Source organism: Aspergillus candidus (genome assembly GCF_002847045.1).
Source record: "Aspergillus candidus strain CBS 102.13 unplaced genomic scaffold BDW47scaffold_39, whole genome shotgun sequence".
Taxonomy (NCBI): Eukaryota; Fungi; Ascomycota; class Eurotiomycetes; order Eurotiales; family Aspergillaceae; genus Aspergillus; species Aspergillus candidus.
This window is the reverse complement of record NW_020194044.1, coordinates 266,416-283,838: the sequence shown is the minus strand read 5'-3', so window position 1 is coordinate 283,838 and position 17,423 is coordinate 266,416. Positions and strand designations below refer to the sequence as shown.

Below are 17,423 nucleotides of genomic sequence, written 5' to 3'. Positions count from 1 at the left end.
CTAATGACCCTAATGACCCTAATGACCCTAATGACCCTAATGACCCTAATGACCCTAATGACCCTAATGACCCTAATGACCCTAATGACCCTAATAATACCCTAATAAAACTAGCTTATAATAAATTTAATCTATTAATAAAGAATTTATTTATTTATCTAGCTTATATAACTCTTAGTAATAATATTATAATAAATCTTTATATTATAGTAATATATATTAAATATATATTATATAAGGATATTTATTTTCTAGACCTTATAATAATCTATAAATCTCTAGATCTAGTTCTAGATAAACTAAGAGCAGCCCTAACCCTGTATTAGAGAAAGAGATCTTATAAAAAACTACTAGCTAAACTAGAATAAAGACTTTATAAAAAGCTATAAGCTACTAGATTAGAGCTACAGGCCTGAAATCTAATTTAAACTAGCTAGAAAACTTCTAATTTCCTAGTTATAATATTCTTTATTCTTACTTAAAAAAAAAAAGTTTTTATTTATTATAGTATTTATCTCCTAGACAGGCTTAATAAAGATTATATTCTAGTCTTACTAGTAAGTCTATTTATATATAACTAGTCTATCTAGATCTATAAGAATAATCTAATAAACTACTATAAAGCAGGCCAGTTTAATAATTTTTAAGAGAATTAGAAAGTAATTATAATAATCTTTTTAATCTAAGATTTTTTAATTAAATATAATAAGAGCACAGATTATAAGACAGGTCTATTTTATTAAATAAACTTATTAATTTAATAAGATAAGATAAAATTAATAATAGATCTTTTCTAAGAGAGTTATATATTATAACTAGTCTATAAATTCTTTATAAGATTTTTTATAAGATCTTTTATTAGACTCTGCATGAGATCTTATATAAGATTCTTACTAGTTATAATTAAGATCTTATATAAGCTTCTAGATATACTCTTATACTTATATTTAATATACTTAAAATTAGTATTACAAGCTAGTCTAGTTATAAGATATTTATATATATATAAAAAATATAAGAATCTATTATTATAGCCAGGCATGCTATATAATTATCTCTAGATCTATATAGACTAATAGGAGCTATATAAGTATATTCTTTAGTTTAATTTAAGTAGTCTTAAACTGAATCCCCTTATTAGCCTGTATAATTACTTATTATATAATCTATATTACTTATCTTATAATAGCCTAGATTCAGGCCTTAGTCTATTTCTAGGAATTCTCTAGATCTCCTAGATCTAGGCTAGAAGATTATATACAGGTTATTAAATTATAAAATTAGCAGTCTTTTAGATATCTAGATTATCTAGTTAATTATAATTATAAGTTAGTTATATCCTACTTAGCAGGCTTAATTACACAGGGCTTGAACTACTAGTTCTAGTAATTATTTATCTTAATAACTAGCCCCTAGCTATAGGCTTCTAGCTTTATAAATTCTTAATTAGACTTAAGCTTAGGACTAGATAGTACCTAAATATAATATAAGTTATAATAGGTTAAAAAGATTTATTAATAGGCTACTTTTTTAAAGAATCTTTAACTAGATTTTTTAGTTTATTAAGAATTAATCTATCTTAGCTAATCTAGATAATAATATAAAATATAATTATATAAGATTTACTAGTATTCTTTCATAGACTTAAGTAATTAAGTTATATATAAATAATCAAACTTATAATAACACTGGATTCTATTATAATATATCTTAAGAATAAAAATAGGCTAGATTATAACTTAAGATAAAACTAGCTATATAAAATCCTAAATTAAAGTTAATCTCTGAGTTTCCTAAATATAGCCTGATATAATCTTCTTAGATAGATAATAAGCTTAAGTAAGATAAGTAGCTAGCTTATAAGATTATATATTATATTTATATATATAGTAGATTAGAAGCTAGTAAGAAGATAGATAAAAAAAAACTTAATCCATGATTAAAAAAAGAGAAAAAGTTAAAAATATATATAAAGAGAAAAAAGAGAAATAAGAAAATATATATATAATAAGTCTTTCTATCTAGTAGAATTTTAGTCTAGTAAAATTTTACTCTAATAAAATTTCTTTCTTAATTATTAATATTTAAAAATTTCTTAAAAATCAAGGACTAGAGATTAGATTCTGAAATTTAAATATAATAAAATTTAATACTAGGAATATAACATATTCAAGTTTTAGATTTATTAAGATAATATTTTTAATTCTAATACAGGGAGTGAAAATTAATTCTAAGACACTCATGACCCAGGTAAAAATATGCTAAAATTAATTCTAACACACTGCGTTGGAATTACCGCCATTGGATAGAGATATAAAGGAGGAGATATAAAGATAAGTAATTAGCTTATTAAAGAGATGTAAAGAAGAAGACATAGAGATAAGTAATCAGCTTGTTAAAGAGGTGCAAAGGAGAAGACATAGAGACAAGTAATCGGCTTGTTGAAGAGGTGCAAAGGAGGAGACATAGAGACGAGCGATCGGCTCGTTGAAGAGGTGCAAAGGAGGAGACGTAGAGACGAGCGATCAGCTCGTTGAGCACTATGTATATATAAGCTTCTGATCTCCTTATCCTTTCAAGAGTTAGTAATTAGTTCTAGTATAGACTCCCTCTTACTATCTGATATATAATCCTTTATTACTACTCCTAGCATGTTACCTAACCCTTGGTGCGACGTCCCTGGACTACCGCATAACAGATTCTACCTGGGGAGAAACCGACCCTAATCCACTCTGAATAACACTCTACTAACTATAAATATCTTTATAATAATAAATAATTATTACTTAATTAATATAATTTTTATAAATTTAATTTATTTTTAATATTATAATTCATTACTTAAACTTAGTCTATATTTTATTAAGATTTTAATACTTATTTATAAAATTTAATATAAGTTAAATTTATTCTTTACTTTTATAATTTTCTTCTTATAAATTTAATATATAACTAGTATTTTAATTTCTATAGATTTATAGATTAGAAATTCTAATCCTAACTTACTTTATTTAGATTCCTGAATCTATTATAAATTCTTATCTCTTATATCTAAATCTGCTATAGATTCTGACCCCCCCTATCCAAATCTAACTTGTTACAGATTCAGTGCGGATCAGATCAGTTTTTGCGGATTGGAGATGACACTCTAGTTCCACCCATTGGCCACCCTGGAAAAAAAGCGACCTTTGTATTATTGTCAAATGCGAAGTGCAGAATTCCTTCTTGGTGTCTTGAGCCGGTGATAGAAACGACTGCCACAAATTTTTGGGTTTACCAAACCAAGTCTGTCTATAGCTTTATCTGGAAGCGAGGACTTGACCTGATCCTCTCTCCATACTTCACCAGCAGAAAAGGAACGGGAATAAATACTAAAGAAATAAATCCTAGCAAACTGTTGCCCCACCCCAAACCGAGGGTCTGGTACATCTTTTGGCCCGCGAGGGGAAGGACCGCACCAAGAATGGATCGGAGAACCGTGTTGCTTGCGATGGCGCTCGCTGCGTAGATGGTGTATGTTTCAACGAGGTACAGCTGAACTGGCATGAACGCGCAGAGCATACCAAGGCCGAAAAACCCACTACCGATGATGGGTACAATCCAGTGCGTTTTATAATAAGCAGTCCAGCCGTAGAAGAAGAAGCTGATCGGAATCAGAATAGCACCCAATATCACTGGAACGAGATGGTCTTCGGGCTTAGGAACTCCGCTCTGTCTCTTCCTCTTGACGAATGTGTCCGAGTAGAACCCCGTAGCAAAAAGACCAAGAATGAATCCGACCCCGACTCCCAGGTATGCAAGGCCCGCCTCTCCGGAATTAAAACCGTATTGGCCGATGAAGATGAAGGTAAATGTTGTGAAGAGCAAGTACATGTATCCGTAGATCAAGGCTATGTAGACGGCCATGATCGTGACAATGGGAGCGAAGAGGAGCATCTTAGTCGGTCGAATAATGGCCGTCGCAAAAGTCCGCAGAGGATTTTTCGCATCGTCATATTTTGAACCCAGGTTGGGGTTGCCGGTCTCCTTTCGCAGGCGCGCTGCTTTGCGGATTAAGAGGACGGGGGCATACGTCTCTGGGATGCAAGCCAGGCATGCCAGTGTCAAGACTCCGGACTGTGTTGGGCATTAATTAGCCATATTGTATGCCAATGAAGATGATGCCGGAAACTCACCAGAATGGCAACAAGCCAAAAGACCCACTGCCACCCAGCTCCTTGGGCAAGGTAACCTCCAATGACAGGACCTGTTCAATTACACAATCAGCGAAGCCCCGAACGAATCCACCAGAGACATCATTTACCCAATACAGGGCCCTGTGGATTTTGTTAGAATGGTAATACAAATATTGAATAGCGAGCAAAATGTACACACCAGTAAGGGGCCCGTCGTCCAAATACTCAGAGCTTTTGCTCGAGACTGGGCAGCCATCAGATCGGCAATAAACCCTCCCCCCAGGGTTAAGGGAGTACACGCTACCAGGCCCATCAGCAGCCGGAACGCGATGAACATGCCCAGGTTGGTGCTCAAGGCACCGATAATGGTGAAGATGAGGAATAGGACGTTCGTAGAATGCAGGATGATTGCACGGCCGTACAATTCACTTAGAGGGGCGACCACTAGGGGACCAAAGACGAATCCGATAATGTATACCGAGACGACAAACGATTCCAGCTCCTGGTTGCTGGCCTGGAACCGCTTCATGATCAGAGGCACCGCGGGCGCCGTCACAGTCGACGCCATCGAACTACATGATGCGTCGTGGCGATTAGCCGATACCCTCTTTTCCTTCCATGTATTTCACCTTTCAGAAGATGACATTCGATTTACTCACATGTTGAACGTGACCGCTGAAACCAACCCAACGATGCACCACCGCCTCAGACTCGACCAGTTTTGCGGATTCCGTGGATCATCGGGACCATCCCATTCCACCCATTCCGGCTCGTCTAATTTGGCGCCCTCCTCGAGCTTTGCGACCGACGCATCGCTTGTCGCTTTGGAATCCGGTAAGTCGACAACTTGGGGTGTTGTAGTGTCACGCTTTTCGGACCCTGATTCTCCCAAGGAGGATGTCGACATGTTGCCTTCTGGTCTGCACACTGACACCGAATGTATTAGGATGATGTGCAAGAGGATGGAAAATTAAAAACATCTAGCCTCTTGTCCAGAACCTTATACTAAGTACCTTGAGTGGCTTGTCGGATTTAAGAAAGGTACTAGGGGTGAACGGACTTAGTACAAAATCCGGCGCCCATCAATCAAGGAGAGTGGTCCGAAACAACGCTACAAAAGTACATTGACGTATCGAGCATGTCATATTTGACCAGCGAGGGCTAAGCTTTTGCGGCCTTTGATCTTGATGATCCAAGATACGACCGTCTAGACGGGGATGGCTCCCTTGGATAAACTTGGCCCGATGGATACCAACGAGACTTATTGGTGGGCACCGCGTTTCATCGCTCCTTCATGTCTATGAATGTGCAGATCCTGCTGCATCCGCCTACTGATACAGCTGAAGCAGGGATGGGCTACACAATTGTTCGCTAACACAAGGGTCTGTAAGGTGTGAGTCAGCCGTACATTCCAGCAACTAATGTAGGGCGTGGCGCGCTAACGTCAAGTACAGAAGAAGTAATTCCCCGTGCTAGTTGAATGGACCATCCGGCCGTTCCCTCTTTGAGTAAGGTGGTGCTGGCACGGAAATAAAGGGATTCGTGTGAACAGAGCTAGTGTACACTATATTATCCTATAGTATATGTAATATGAATCTCTCTTCCTATCGGGATCTCAGTATATTAGCGCGCGCCGTGGCTTGTATTCTATAATGCTAGTCCAGTCTCTAGATTAGTGCAGAGATGGTTTATCCTGTACAAAATATCATACTAAGAATCTTATTAGTCTCCGGTCAGTCACCTGTCAACTTCTTATCAGTTTTATTAGCTTCGTCTATTGGCTCATCCGTGAGATTTTGATAATAAGTTTATGTAAACACCTTGGCCTTCCCAGAGTCTAACAGGCAGTTAATTCAATTCTACAGATCATATTTGAGTGTATTACTCCCTACCCAGTCTGTGGCCCATCTTACGCTTAATTTATGGATGAAGCTTGATTTAGCCCCGTAGTAGATACTAGAGATTTGGCAATCTTATGGAAATCTTGGCACTCTAAGTACTCTCCGTGCTATGAGTGTGGTCAGCTGTTTATCTCATATCTTATTTGGTTAGGTGGAATACGCAGGGTAGAAGAGTCAGATGTGGAACACGCAGCAGAATGAAATGTAACGGTATCATTTAGCCCCTGCATGATGGGAAAAGCGAATACGATATAGACGTGACGATGTCTCGATAGTATCTTCTCTACAACTTCTACCAGAGGGTTATTTTCAGGTAACCATGGAGACATGCGTGATTCCAATTAGCTGGATGTATATCAATGTATACTCTAGTGGGTGGATATGTACTTCAATGCCTAAGTTCTATAATACGCATCGACAGACGCCAGACAGGACAATACCAATAAAAATACTTGTTACCCTTGATTAGTCCTTGTTGTTTCGTCGTACTAGCAAGCGTGCGACGAGTACTTCTGAGATTGCCTGGAATCGACGTTCCAGCTTCAGGAACATGGTTAAGGGGATGTCACAACCGCTTGTTGTCGCCCACGTCTTTGAGCGGACAATAAACCCACTAAGTCTAGCTGCATGGAGATCAACCAGCATTTTCACAAAGGATCTCCATTCATTGCAGGAGTCGATCTCGTAGTCGCCCACAAAGAATCTGCGCCCGCCGCCTCGTAGGACATGCGTGGTTGCGCAGCTATCGAAGGCGGGCTCCGGGTTACATCCTGGTCGCAGTGGCCTCGAGCAGATGTTTTGGCCAGGCAAAACGGCCAAAATAGACTCGAACTCAGTAAGCAGCTTATCCACGAGCAGGACCACCATTAGTATCCGGTCGGGCGACGATTGGCAGTGATTGCAGTCTAGCATGAGAGAGCATTTTTCCACCGCATGTTTCTGGAGGGCGAGCACCGAGTCGACTGAACGGGGCACTGACTGAGTGCTTGTCGTGCTGTTCGACATGAGCGTTTCGAGAACATGCATGACATCCAGCAGACACGTGCAGGTTGCTTCGGACTGCATTGCTCTCCGGCCATAGATACCTGAGAGAGCGTAAAGAGTCATGGAGGAGGCCAGCCCGGCCGGCTCTCCCCGAGACGGTGGAGGGGTATTCTCCATCGATGGTCGCGTCGAGCCGTATACAGTCTGGGGCATTGTGGGTGGCATGCACGTTGACGCAAACTGCTGCGGTGCGTCATTATCTTTAGTTAGGTTGTGATCCCAGTCCATGCGTGGCTCTTGGTCTGCAGAGATAATTAGCGGCGATAGGTTGCCAGGTGAAGCCGAGATTGTTGGCACATACCAGAGACGCCATAATTAGCAGAATTGCTTCTGTTTTGATTTCCGCTAGAAAGGAATGGCGCCTGGGCGGTACATTCTGAATCGGCGTTGGTTGGCTCCGAAAGAGTCACCAACATATCGTCAAGATAATTGATCGATTCTGTTTCCAGCTCCTTGCCCCCCCAGGTCTCGAAACCTCGCGAGAAGGACAGAGGTTCCTCGTCGGAGCTGGGATGGATGGGATAGTTTGATGCATTGTCTCCCGTCTGTATCTCGCCGAGCGGATCAGACGAGACGCTTGTCATTGGGTCGGCTTCTGCATTTGCACTGTTTGAAGATAAAACCGAGTCTCTGGGTGTACCATTGTTCCGATCCATCTTGGGACTTGATCCCGTGCATTCATCCGTCATATACACGCACGCGGCAGATTTGGCTTTACATCGGTCACAGCCTGTCTTCTGGCCGCTGCAGCGCGACTGTTGACAGTCAGAAAGTGTACAACATAAGTTTTCTTTGGCATGCATAGCTATGCCATGAGTCTCCGGGGTTTACTCGATTTCGAAAGTATTGCCGCAGGTTGGGCCCTCGAACTTTGAAAAACTCACCTTTTTCGCACGACAACTCTCGCAAGCAATATGTTGTTGTCCGCGCCCACTGTTCCATGGAGTTGCAAGGCATTGTTTCTCAATTCGGATGGGTCCGTTCCCCTGTTGATTATACCGTAATGTTGTGAACATAATGGCAGCTTAAATCTCCAAACTCGTTCTTTTCCTCCGCTTCCCCTTATGCTTAGTAGCGAAGTATAGCCTCGCTGGAGGGCCTTTGATAAAGTATTTTATTTCAGACCCTGTGAGCAAGAATACCCTAATAATCCTCGTATTATAGCAGTCATAATATAAACGTCGTTGGATGCCACCAATCCATCATCCCTGGCCATCGTGGCCCGTATGGGCTATCCTTGCAACACCGAGCCTCGTCCTAGTGTCAATCGGTTAACATAACGAACCCGAGCAATACAGGGCAATGTATAAAATGAGGGGGTGCTGTGATAGTTTGCGGGAATTTTCCACTCGGGTTGGGGGGTGAATTCTCATGGTCGTTTGGGCTGTATACTTGTTCCGCCAGCATTCAGACTAGGATAATCTATGTTTACCCCGCCACCGGCGCGACGCAGATCACCATATCGAGAAAGTTGTGGGCGGCACACAGCCTGGCGATCTAACCCGCACGAGCTGGTAAGGAAAATCTAGGCGATACTTGAATCTTACAAGCGCTGCACTATTACCATCGATTAAATCCTGGTCTGTAGGTGAGTTTCTCTGGCTTTTTTTCAAGCGGGTAGCCCTTGGATGACATGGATTTCTTCCATCTTATACGAGAGTGGGGTGGCTAGCCAGTGGGCCACCAGATCAGCCCTTGTATGAAATCACGAAACGCACGTGCGCCTGCCACCGGAATACCATTAGCCTGGAGCCTGTGGCTGACACGGTATCTCGTATTATGGTCTGAACAGCGGTCAGGCACCGGTTCCAGTTCCAGTTCAATTTCATTCATGCGAGGCGGGGCAGACAGTACGGAATCAGAAACTGAGCCTGAAAAAACACACCAACGGAACTTAGTACTTCGCCCCTAGCCCTAGCAAAACTTGACCAAAGGCGCAATCTGGTAATGGTGCCATGAGAGGAACCAAAACCCCCTAGCTGCTGAAGCTCATACTGGGATCAGTTTAAGACCCCAAATAAATATCCACCAAGCATGTTCAAACAGAATGTGAGTTCTCGTACTAACCCGTTCAAGAGTAGTTTTAGAATCTCTCCAGCACTCAGTTCTACTGCAGAACATAGAACTGTACATTCATTCTCACCTGCCTCGGAATATCGGGCTCCTCCAGTGACACACTGTCTCCACACAAAGCCACAACCAAATCCATATAGTATATACGACCCATCTCCACCCTCTTAGCGGGGCGGGAATGACGGGTATTTTAGCGTTGTCAAATCCTCCGGAGGTACTCACGCTCTAACCCTAAGGATTCCGGTGGGAATCCGTCTCACTCATCCTCAACCACATAAGCTTGACTACGCTTTGGCTGCCCTAGCCATGCTAGTTTGTCGCCAAGGTTGGATATTTAGAATACCCCCGTCCTTTAAATACCAAATGGATTGTTTGGCCTTGCCCTGCACAGACCTCCACCGGCTAAACCCTGCAACCTCTGCGCCGCATTATGGATCCTTGGCTTCGTACAAAATTAAAATGGCATATTTGATCGTTTAGAATGTTATGCTAGCATACTCTAGTTTTAACAGGGGTTTTTACGGCAAACTTGCAATACCATAAGAGTCAATCGCGCAGACGACCTTGCCAGTCGTCGCATTATTTTCCAGCATCTGGTGGGCCTCTCCAATTTTCTCCCACTCAAACACATGGTCCACCACGTGTTGAAAGCGACCATCCACCAACTTCGGCAGGACTTTCTCCACGAAGAGATCTCGCAGACAAATTTGGTAGTCCAGAGATCTAGTGCGGAGGGTGCTCCCTTCGACTCTTAGCCGCTTCATAATAATGGGGCTAATATCCACGGGGCCTGGGACGGTGGGACCCCCCAAAAGTCCCAGACTAACCATGGTCCCGTCAAGGGCGAGGGTACCGAGATTGAGCGGGAAGTAGGCTCCACCGCCGACAAAATCAAAGATGATGTCGATGCCATTACCGTCGTTGAGCTTTTTGATCCCCGCCGCCCAATCGGGCATTGAAGTTGGATTCACCGCGGCTGTGCATCCAAGCTTCTTCACACACATCTCGCACTTGGCATCGCTGCGTGCGGTGGCAAAGACTTTAGGCGGCTCAGCCCGTGTGCCTTCACCAACGCTGTATTCATGAGCAGCTAGAGAGAGTTGAATCCCTGCGATCGAGACCGAGGACCCTCCCGCGTGCCATAGGATGGACTTGACGCGCTTCGCATCGTACGCCGCAACGAGATGGAGGGCTTGTAGTGCTGTAAACCACACCTGCGGTAAAGTATCCTTAGAACCGGCTTATTTTCTTCATGCTTGTTTGTTCAGAAGGAAAAGGGCGCACCTCGCAAAGTCCACCACAAACCACCCAGCTCAGCTCCTTTGTCTTCGCGATCAGCATCCTCTTGTCGACCACCACAAACTCGGCGTAGCCGCCACCATATAGCAGACCAAAAACTTCATCCCCTTTCTTCCATTTCTCCAAACCCTCGTCTGGGTGGCCGTCTGACCCGATCTCTTCGATGACTCCCGCGAACTCAAGTCCCATAATGTTGGTTATCCCGGCCGGAGGCGGGTAACGGCCTTCGCGTTGTAATGTGTCTCCCCGGTTGAGGCCGAAGGTTTTCACCCGCACAAGGCATTCATTCGGAGAGGGAACCGGCTTGGGCGCGGACGGGTTGATGAAGAGCCCTGCCGGGGTGCCGCCCGGTCGGACATCTATTGTACCCAACGTTAGTGAAATCCATCCCATATATAAAGCCAGATCAGAAGATGAAGCAAGTAGATGGAATAATTACTCCCGACGGAGCCATTGTAGGTGAGATACCTATAGCGCGCATTGTATGGGCCATTGTTCTTTCGGGCCTGGATGCTCTCGTTGGGAAACGTTGAATAAACTGGATTTCCAATGACGATGGTATTGTCTCAGTTTCCACCGCCGTCTACTTCCTTGCTTTTCAATGATCAAAAGGAACGCCGTCTTTTCCCTTAAAGGGGACGACGCCGCCGGAGATGTCCAAACTGGGAAAAACGGACGATAAAGTCTAACCAACCCGCCTGACGCTTGTCCCAAGTGGACCATGTGGGTTGACTAAACGTGTATGCCTCGAGTCTGCTGCGAAGAAAACTTCCAACCGAATGAAACAAGTTGCTGTCTACCAAATGTTCTAGTTACAGTCGGTGCCCAATAGAGCAGAAGCGATCTATGACCGTCTTTTAAATACAATATTCAACTCACCTTTACTAATGGTGAACTGTTCTGTTGCGTTCCCTTCAAACTTACTTCCATCCTCGCCGGGCGCCAACGCAATATCAAAGGCCATGATTAGCTGCGCCAGTGTAGTGCGGATGTTGAGCAGCGCCAGGGGTCTTCCTATGCATCCGTAGGGGCCTGACGAAATTCACAGAATTAGCCATCCACCTCAAGTGCATTGCTGTAGGGAAACCGTACCTTGTGAAAACGGGGCAAAAGCGGACTTCTTTTTAACCATGTCTGGGAACTGATACCAGCGCTCCGGGATGAAACTCTCCGGCTTGGAGTAGCAATTTTCGTCTACAAGGTCCAGTCAGTCGTAACTGAGACAAATAGGCTTGCGGCGAATAGACATACCACGTCCAAGCACGTATTGCGGACACCACACGGTCATATTCCCCGGAATGTAGGTGCCGTCGATCTCGATACCCTCGGGAGGAGTCTTTCTATGCAGAGCTGTTGGGACGGGAGGGTGTAATCGCAGGGTTTCGTTGATGACTCCGTTTAGATGATTCAGGTTCGGTATCTTTTCATCCAGGAGTTCACCGACAGGGTGGTCGGCCTTATAGGGCGCGAGTTCTTGTCTTAATTTGTCAATTTGTTGGGGATGTCGCACCAGCTCATACAGGACGCTCGCCATAGTCGTCGCAGTCGTATCACTGTTCAATTTCCGTAAGCAAAGCAAGCAAAAGGCAGCTGTGGATTCAAGCATACCTGCCGGCAACCACGATCAATTGCGAATCTCCGGTCAACAGGTTCAAGTCATCTTTCGTTAGTTTTTTCCCTTCCAAAGGGGCCAATATCGCTGAGGCAATATCCGGAATGGTTTGCTTAGTCTAATCATGGTCAGTTACCAGCGGCATGCCGCCAGAAATCAAGTCGATATCCTTCCTCACCTTTAACCTTTGCTGGATTCGCTCGCTACAAAAGTTGATAAACCGCCACCAGTCTTTGGTCAGCCCAGGAACACTAGTCATAAGTCTAAAAAACCACATTGGGAGAAAGAAACCCAGGGGCTTAATTCCATCATTGAGCAGTTGGATTGCCCAGTGCTCCTGGCTCGTCTCCAGCATGTCGAAGCTCCTCCCGAAGGCAAGATCTCCCATGACATCGAAACTGTACAGATTAAACCATTTCGTCATATTGATCGGTTTACCATCGAGACTCCGGATATGACTTATAAGTTTCCTGCGGTGGACCTCGATTCGTTGTTCATATCCCCGCAGCCCGCGATCACTGAACGCTGAACTCCACACACGGCGCCTTCGGTCATGGAGAGCTTTTTCCCGGTATGTCTGGAGTGAGGTAATCGGCTTTGTCAGGTCGTACCATGCGGCCTTGGTACATTTCGAGCCTTGCCCGTAGATGACATTGACGCCTTCGGGGTGCGCAATGGAAAGCTCGGAGGGCCCAACGCGGACAAAAGGGCCATATCGATTGTGCAAATTCTGAAAGTGCCTGAAAGCATCACGCTTGAACAGTTGTGACGACAGCCGAACGCTCGACATCCGGTAGCCGACCGGTCCAGGGAATTTGTTCAGAGGATGGAGGAGTATGCGGTACACTAGCAGGCTACCGTACAGACCGCAGAGATAAGCGGCAGCCAGGCAGGAAACTTGGGATGACGCGAGGCGGACATCGTCGCCTTGTCCGTACACTAAAAATCCGAATGCTGCGGCCACCGTGAGAGCGAAGGCTTCGACATATAGTGAGGCATAGAGGTGATGTTCGCCTCGACGAAAGTAACCAACATGAGACGCAAGACCAGCTAGCACTGCAACGAGATATTCGAGTCGCATAGTCATCGAGACTATTTGCCAATGCCTGCACAATACCAGCGTTACGGAGAGATGGCGAGACACCACTCGAAATTATTTAAGGATTCCTACATGCACTATGATCCCACCGATCATGCCAGACGATCCCAAGTGGGTAGTCTCCGCGGCCGGGACAATGGTCGATCCAGGGCTCCGACCGCTGACTGAAAAAAGGAACCCGTCATAGGGTCACGCATCTTATACGCATCAAAGCTCGTGTCTGCAACTGCACCGGTCGTCACTTAGGCCCTGGTATCCGAAAAGCCGCTCGAAAGAGTGGAAACATTGTAGTTATAGAAGGGCAGTATTTTATTTACACGCTTTCTCCCGCTTCCAGCTCGGTCTTCTCCCTCGCTACTGCAACAAAGATCATTCGACACACGTCGGTGCCGTGGTTGAACCAGGCATGCTCCGTTCCCCGCTGAATGACCACATCGCCAGGCTTGAGCAAGGTTTCCTCCCCACCATCCAGGACCAGAGTTACCTCCCCACTAAGAATTACCCCGTAGTCCAGGCTCAATGTGTGGTGCATGGCCGTTCTGAAACCGGCAGGGAAATCAATGCTGCCGAACAGGACGCCCTCGGCTGATGCACGAGGAATTGGTGGCAGATTTTCATGGGCCTTCTGGAACAGTTCAGCCCTTTTCACAGGTACGTTGTGCAAGGCGTGGAAGGGCGAGAATTCCAATGCATCGTCGCCGTCGTTGTTAGGCAATCTGATAGGATTTGAAACGACATCAGAGTCTATGATTGATTTACCGCTCTTCTCGTAGCTGGTAACAACGACGCGAGAACCTGGATTTGCGGCAGACATGCTGGAATATGGTAGTCGTACGCTCGATGTCAGGATGCGGATTAGATAATGAAGAATATTAACGGAATGGGTTAAATTGAAAATTGACAACCGGATGGTATTTTCGCTTGGGTTCTAATATAGTAGCCCCAAAGTCGCACTCTAACAATGTAAATTTCCTAACCTAAGTGGGAGCTAGGCCGATTCCGGGGTTGCCCATTTTTGCTACATGAAGCTTTTTTCTTTCTCTTCCTTTTTCTTTTATTTTTAACTTTGATTTTCTTTTTTGACCCTTCTTGGCTTCTGCGGAACAACCCGAGGACCCACTGCGGATTTAACCGAGCTCCAGGCGCTACGGTATACTCCATTTGGAAGTGGCCGCCAAGTCGCCGCAGGAATTGGCTTTAGAACGGAGATAAGGGGGGGAAAAGGAGATATGCCTTATTTCCGTCGTTAGTCTCGCTTTCAATGACTAAATTTGTGATGGCGACTTTGGCTTTGCAATTAGTATTTACCTGCGATGTACTGGCATCTGCGCCACCTGATGTGCCTGCAGGATCCAACATCCCAGCTCGATCCTGACAGGCTCCGGAGGACTTGGAGGAGATTGCCCCGTATGGCTCGGTGAGAAGCGGATTGACTTCATTCAGGTACCTGTGTTTTTGTAGGTTAGGATCTACCCGCCAGGAACAGGATCCGCCAGTGGAGCAACAGTAAGTTAGCGGGCGAGACCGTGCTTCCGATGTCCTAGTCACGTGATTTGGTCAATTCAGATACCATCACGGTCTGCCTCGTAGGTTTCAAAGTGAGGGTTGCTAATTTTTCCGAGGGGTTACTTTTATCTACAAGTCCAAGAAGGTACCTGTATGCGTAATCCTGCATTTCTCTGTCCTATATTGTATGTATCATATTTAGCCGTATACATATATATATCTCCGTAGGCTCGGGGCGACTGCTGGGATGTACTGTAACGTCTTCAACGGAGCCATCACAGTTGGATCAGCAATTCCGATAATTAAATGTCTTCATGTGAACGGGAAATGCTTTTTGTCTATGCTTACTGTAATCTGGGCAAGTTCGTAGTTGCAGTTCACTGACTGCCATAATGCACCGGTCAGATGCACACTCTTCAGGATACGCTTGACGGATGGTACTTTGATTCTACACTTTTCTAGTAAAAGACGAATACCCTTGTTGATTATGGCGAATCATCGTCTCACACCACATCAGCGATGCTTGAACATAAACTGCACCGAACCATCAACCTTGTTCAGAATGCCTTCGAGACCGGCCATCACCGACTGCTCCTTAGGGGGATTCTTCAGCTTGAACTCATAGTTGCGGAGGATTCGAGCCACCACAACTTTGGCTTCATGCATGGCGAAAAACCGACCAGGACAAGCTTGGGTACCATACCCAAATACGAGGTGGTCCGCTGCGATGGAGACGGCCTGCATGTTATTAGCGAGCAATACGAGCCAAGACCTGAATGGAATTACACGTACCTGGTACTTTTGCTCGTTACCAGGCTGTGACCGGAGTTTTTCAAACCTGTTTTTTTGGTGAGTGATTGGTCTTTTCTCCCACTGGAAGGCAACAAGGGACCCGCTTACCGGAAACCATCAAATACTTCAGGATCCTCCAGATTCGACCGGCTGAAATGATTATAATGGGTGTCCACGCCACAAATGACCCCGACTGGCAGGACTTCGCCGGTTGCAATCTTCAATGGCTTTGTAACCTTGCGAATAGTCCCCACTGTATCCATTGCAATCAGTTTTCTGCGCCTCATTTGATAGACCATGTAGCTCACCTAGCATAAATTTGTTGAACCGTTGCGCTTCCCGAATAAACGAGTCAAGCTTGACCAGCTTGGCGACATTGGCACGGGTCATGGAGACTTCACCGACATCGAGAGCTTCTTTCCTCAAGGGTTCAATGTATTCCGGGCGAATACATAGGTCGTACAAAATGTGGAAGACAGTTGTTGCTGTCGTAAACAGCGCAGCCCGGCCCGTGCCGACCTGAGCGGACACTTGATAGTCGAGATTCCGTCCCTTTCCATCTGGAGATCCGTCAATCACGAGCTGGATTAGATCAGGTGGCGTTTTGAAGTCGGGCTTCTTCATGTCATCCAAACGCTGTTCCAAGATAGGGGCAAGTAGGCTGAATACACTGTTAGAAGTTGATACAGGAATAATAGACGTCTTGGGAGGGAAAGTGAAAAAAAAAAAAGAACAAAAAAAAAAAGGGAAAAGCAGTAACACTTACCGGGCGGCTCGTTGCTTGTGTCTCTTGATAGCACGGAGCTGAGGCATCCGCCACGCAACAAATGGCCTTATGAGTGGGTGATACTCCCACAATTTGGGGACAGCACTGAATGCGCCGCCGGTACAATCTTGGATTGCTTTAAGCTGAAAATTGGATTCAGTAACGGCAGGAGCATTGGGCAGAGTCTTGAAGATGGACTCACCCATTCAGGGTTGCGGCACAGGGGCTCCCCCACAAAAACCCGCTGGGAAATCTTGATGATCATGCGGACGATTCGGGGGTAAAGGACCATCTCAGTCCATTCTGAGCTATAAGCCCTCACCACACATACACCCAAGGTGATTGATTACGTACCTTCGCAGGGTCCGATTTCCTCCAGAATAGATGTCAACGCTGCATCCTGGACAATTTCGTACACCTGGTCAAGAAGACGACCAACGTCGCGACGAATCAACGTTGCAGTGGCCTTCTCGTGGCCGGTGATGCCGGTGAAATCCCCAACAAAGAAGTCGTAAGAACCTTGTTGAAAGCTCAATTTCGATTCTGGGTTCGCTTTGATATCCTCCACACAACTGGCGGGCAGGATAACTATTTCGTCGGGAAAATGCTTGATCTTGTAGAGCCGGTCGGGATACTGGGTGAACTCAGCTTCTGATCAAGCGCACATGGATAGCAACCCATTGGAGCAACCACAATAGTTCGAGACACTTACCATAGCGGACCCTCTGGCGAGCACCTCACGGTACGTCTCGCCAGGTCTGAGTTCGACCAGTGGTGCATCGAACTTTGGCTTGCTGAAGTATTCTGAGAGCTTCTTGCGGATAAAATGGGACGGCCGTTTGATGTACGTCTGAGAGAAATCATGGTATATGAAGTAGATCAATGCCAACGATAGCGTCGACAGTATAACACTAATGGGATCCTTAGCGGTCTCATGGAAAGATGCAAACTGGATGAGCGTCATGTTGCCGAATCTAGATCATGCAACAGAAAACACACCAATGGGCAACGCGGGGGAAATTATATGTTTTGATTCATTCATACTAAAAGGTTCCAGTCCGCGGTAAGCTTGGCGAGTCTTTTTCAAACACCGGAGAATTCCTTATCTGGACCGTGAGTTCGGCTCATTTCTCGATTTGGTTCGTGTACAGAATAT

At 45.0% G+C, this 17,423-nt stretch overlaps 6 protein-coding genes across 6 annotated transcripts; all 6 read right to left on the bottom strand.

Moving 5' to 3' along the window:
* Positions 1-3,291: 3,291 nt before the first annotated feature.
* On the bottom strand, positions 3,292-5,082 carry BDW47DRAFT_119111 (MFS transporter; the record flags this gene model as incomplete). The annotated part of the gene is made up of 4 exons (XM_024815306.1): positions 3,292-4,116; positions 4,176-4,246; positions 4,371-4,747; positions 4,835-5,082. The coding sequence occupies 4 exons, from the start codon at positions 5,080-5,082 to the stop codon at positions 3,292-3,294; spliced, it is 1,521 nt and encodes a 506-aa protein (XP_024670111.1).
* Positions 5,083-6,541: 1,459 nt separating this feature from the next.
* Positions 6,542-7,704, bottom strand: BDW47DRAFT_127645 (uncharacterized protein; the record flags this gene model as incomplete). The annotated part of the gene is made up of 2 exons (XM_024816745.1): positions 6,542-7,362; positions 7,422-7,704. 2 exons carry the CDS (start codon positions 7,702-7,704, stop codon positions 6,542-6,544), a joined length of 1,104 nt encoding a protein of 367 aa, XP_024670110.1.
* Positions 7,705-9,711: 2,007 nt separating this feature from the next.
* Positions 9,712-10,985, bottom strand: BDW47DRAFT_133028 (NAD(P)H-quinone oxidoreductase; the record flags this gene model as incomplete). The annotated part of the gene is made up of 3 exons (XM_024817723.1): positions 9,712-10,407; positions 10,478-10,851; positions 10,961-10,985. The coding sequence occupies 3 exons, from the start codon at positions 10,983-10,985 to the stop codon at positions 9,712-9,714; spliced, it is 1,095 nt and encodes a 364-aa protein (XP_024670109.1).
* Positions 10,986-11,304: 319 nt separating this feature from the next.
* BDW47DRAFT_119109 (cytochrome P450) lies at positions 11,305-13,191 on the bottom strand (the record flags this gene model as incomplete). Its single annotated transcript, XM_024815305.1, has 6 exons — positions 11,305-11,336; positions 11,372-11,524; positions 11,585-11,686; positions 11,744-12,045; positions 12,101-12,222; positions 12,283-13,191. The coding sequence occupies 6 exons, from the start codon at positions 13,189-13,191 to the stop codon at positions 11,305-11,307; spliced, it is 1,620 nt and encodes a 539-aa protein (XP_024670108.1).
* Positions 13,192-13,516: 325 nt separating this feature from the next.
* On the bottom strand, positions 13,517-14,017 carry BDW47DRAFT_127643 (cupin domain-containing protein; the record flags this gene model as incomplete). The annotated part of the gene is made up of 1 exon (XM_024816744.1): positions 13,517-14,017. The coding sequence occupies one exon, from the start codon at positions 14,015-14,017 to the stop codon at positions 13,517-13,519; it is 501 nt and encodes a 166-aa protein (XP_024670107.1).
* A 1,205-nt stretch (positions 14,018-15,222) lies between these two features.
* Positions 15,223-17,231, bottom strand: BDW47DRAFT_133027 (cytochrome P450; the record flags this gene model as incomplete). Its single annotated transcript, XM_024817722.1, has 8 exons — positions 15,223-15,447; positions 15,502-15,547; positions 15,610-15,754; positions 15,810-16,162; positions 16,268-16,410; positions 16,470-16,570; positions 16,622-16,901; positions 16,980-17,231. The coding sequence occupies 8 exons, from the start codon at positions 17,229-17,231 to the stop codon at positions 15,223-15,225; spliced, it is 1,545 nt and encodes a 514-aa protein (XP_024670106.1).
* Between the last annotated feature and the right edge of the window lie 192 nt (positions 17,232-17,423).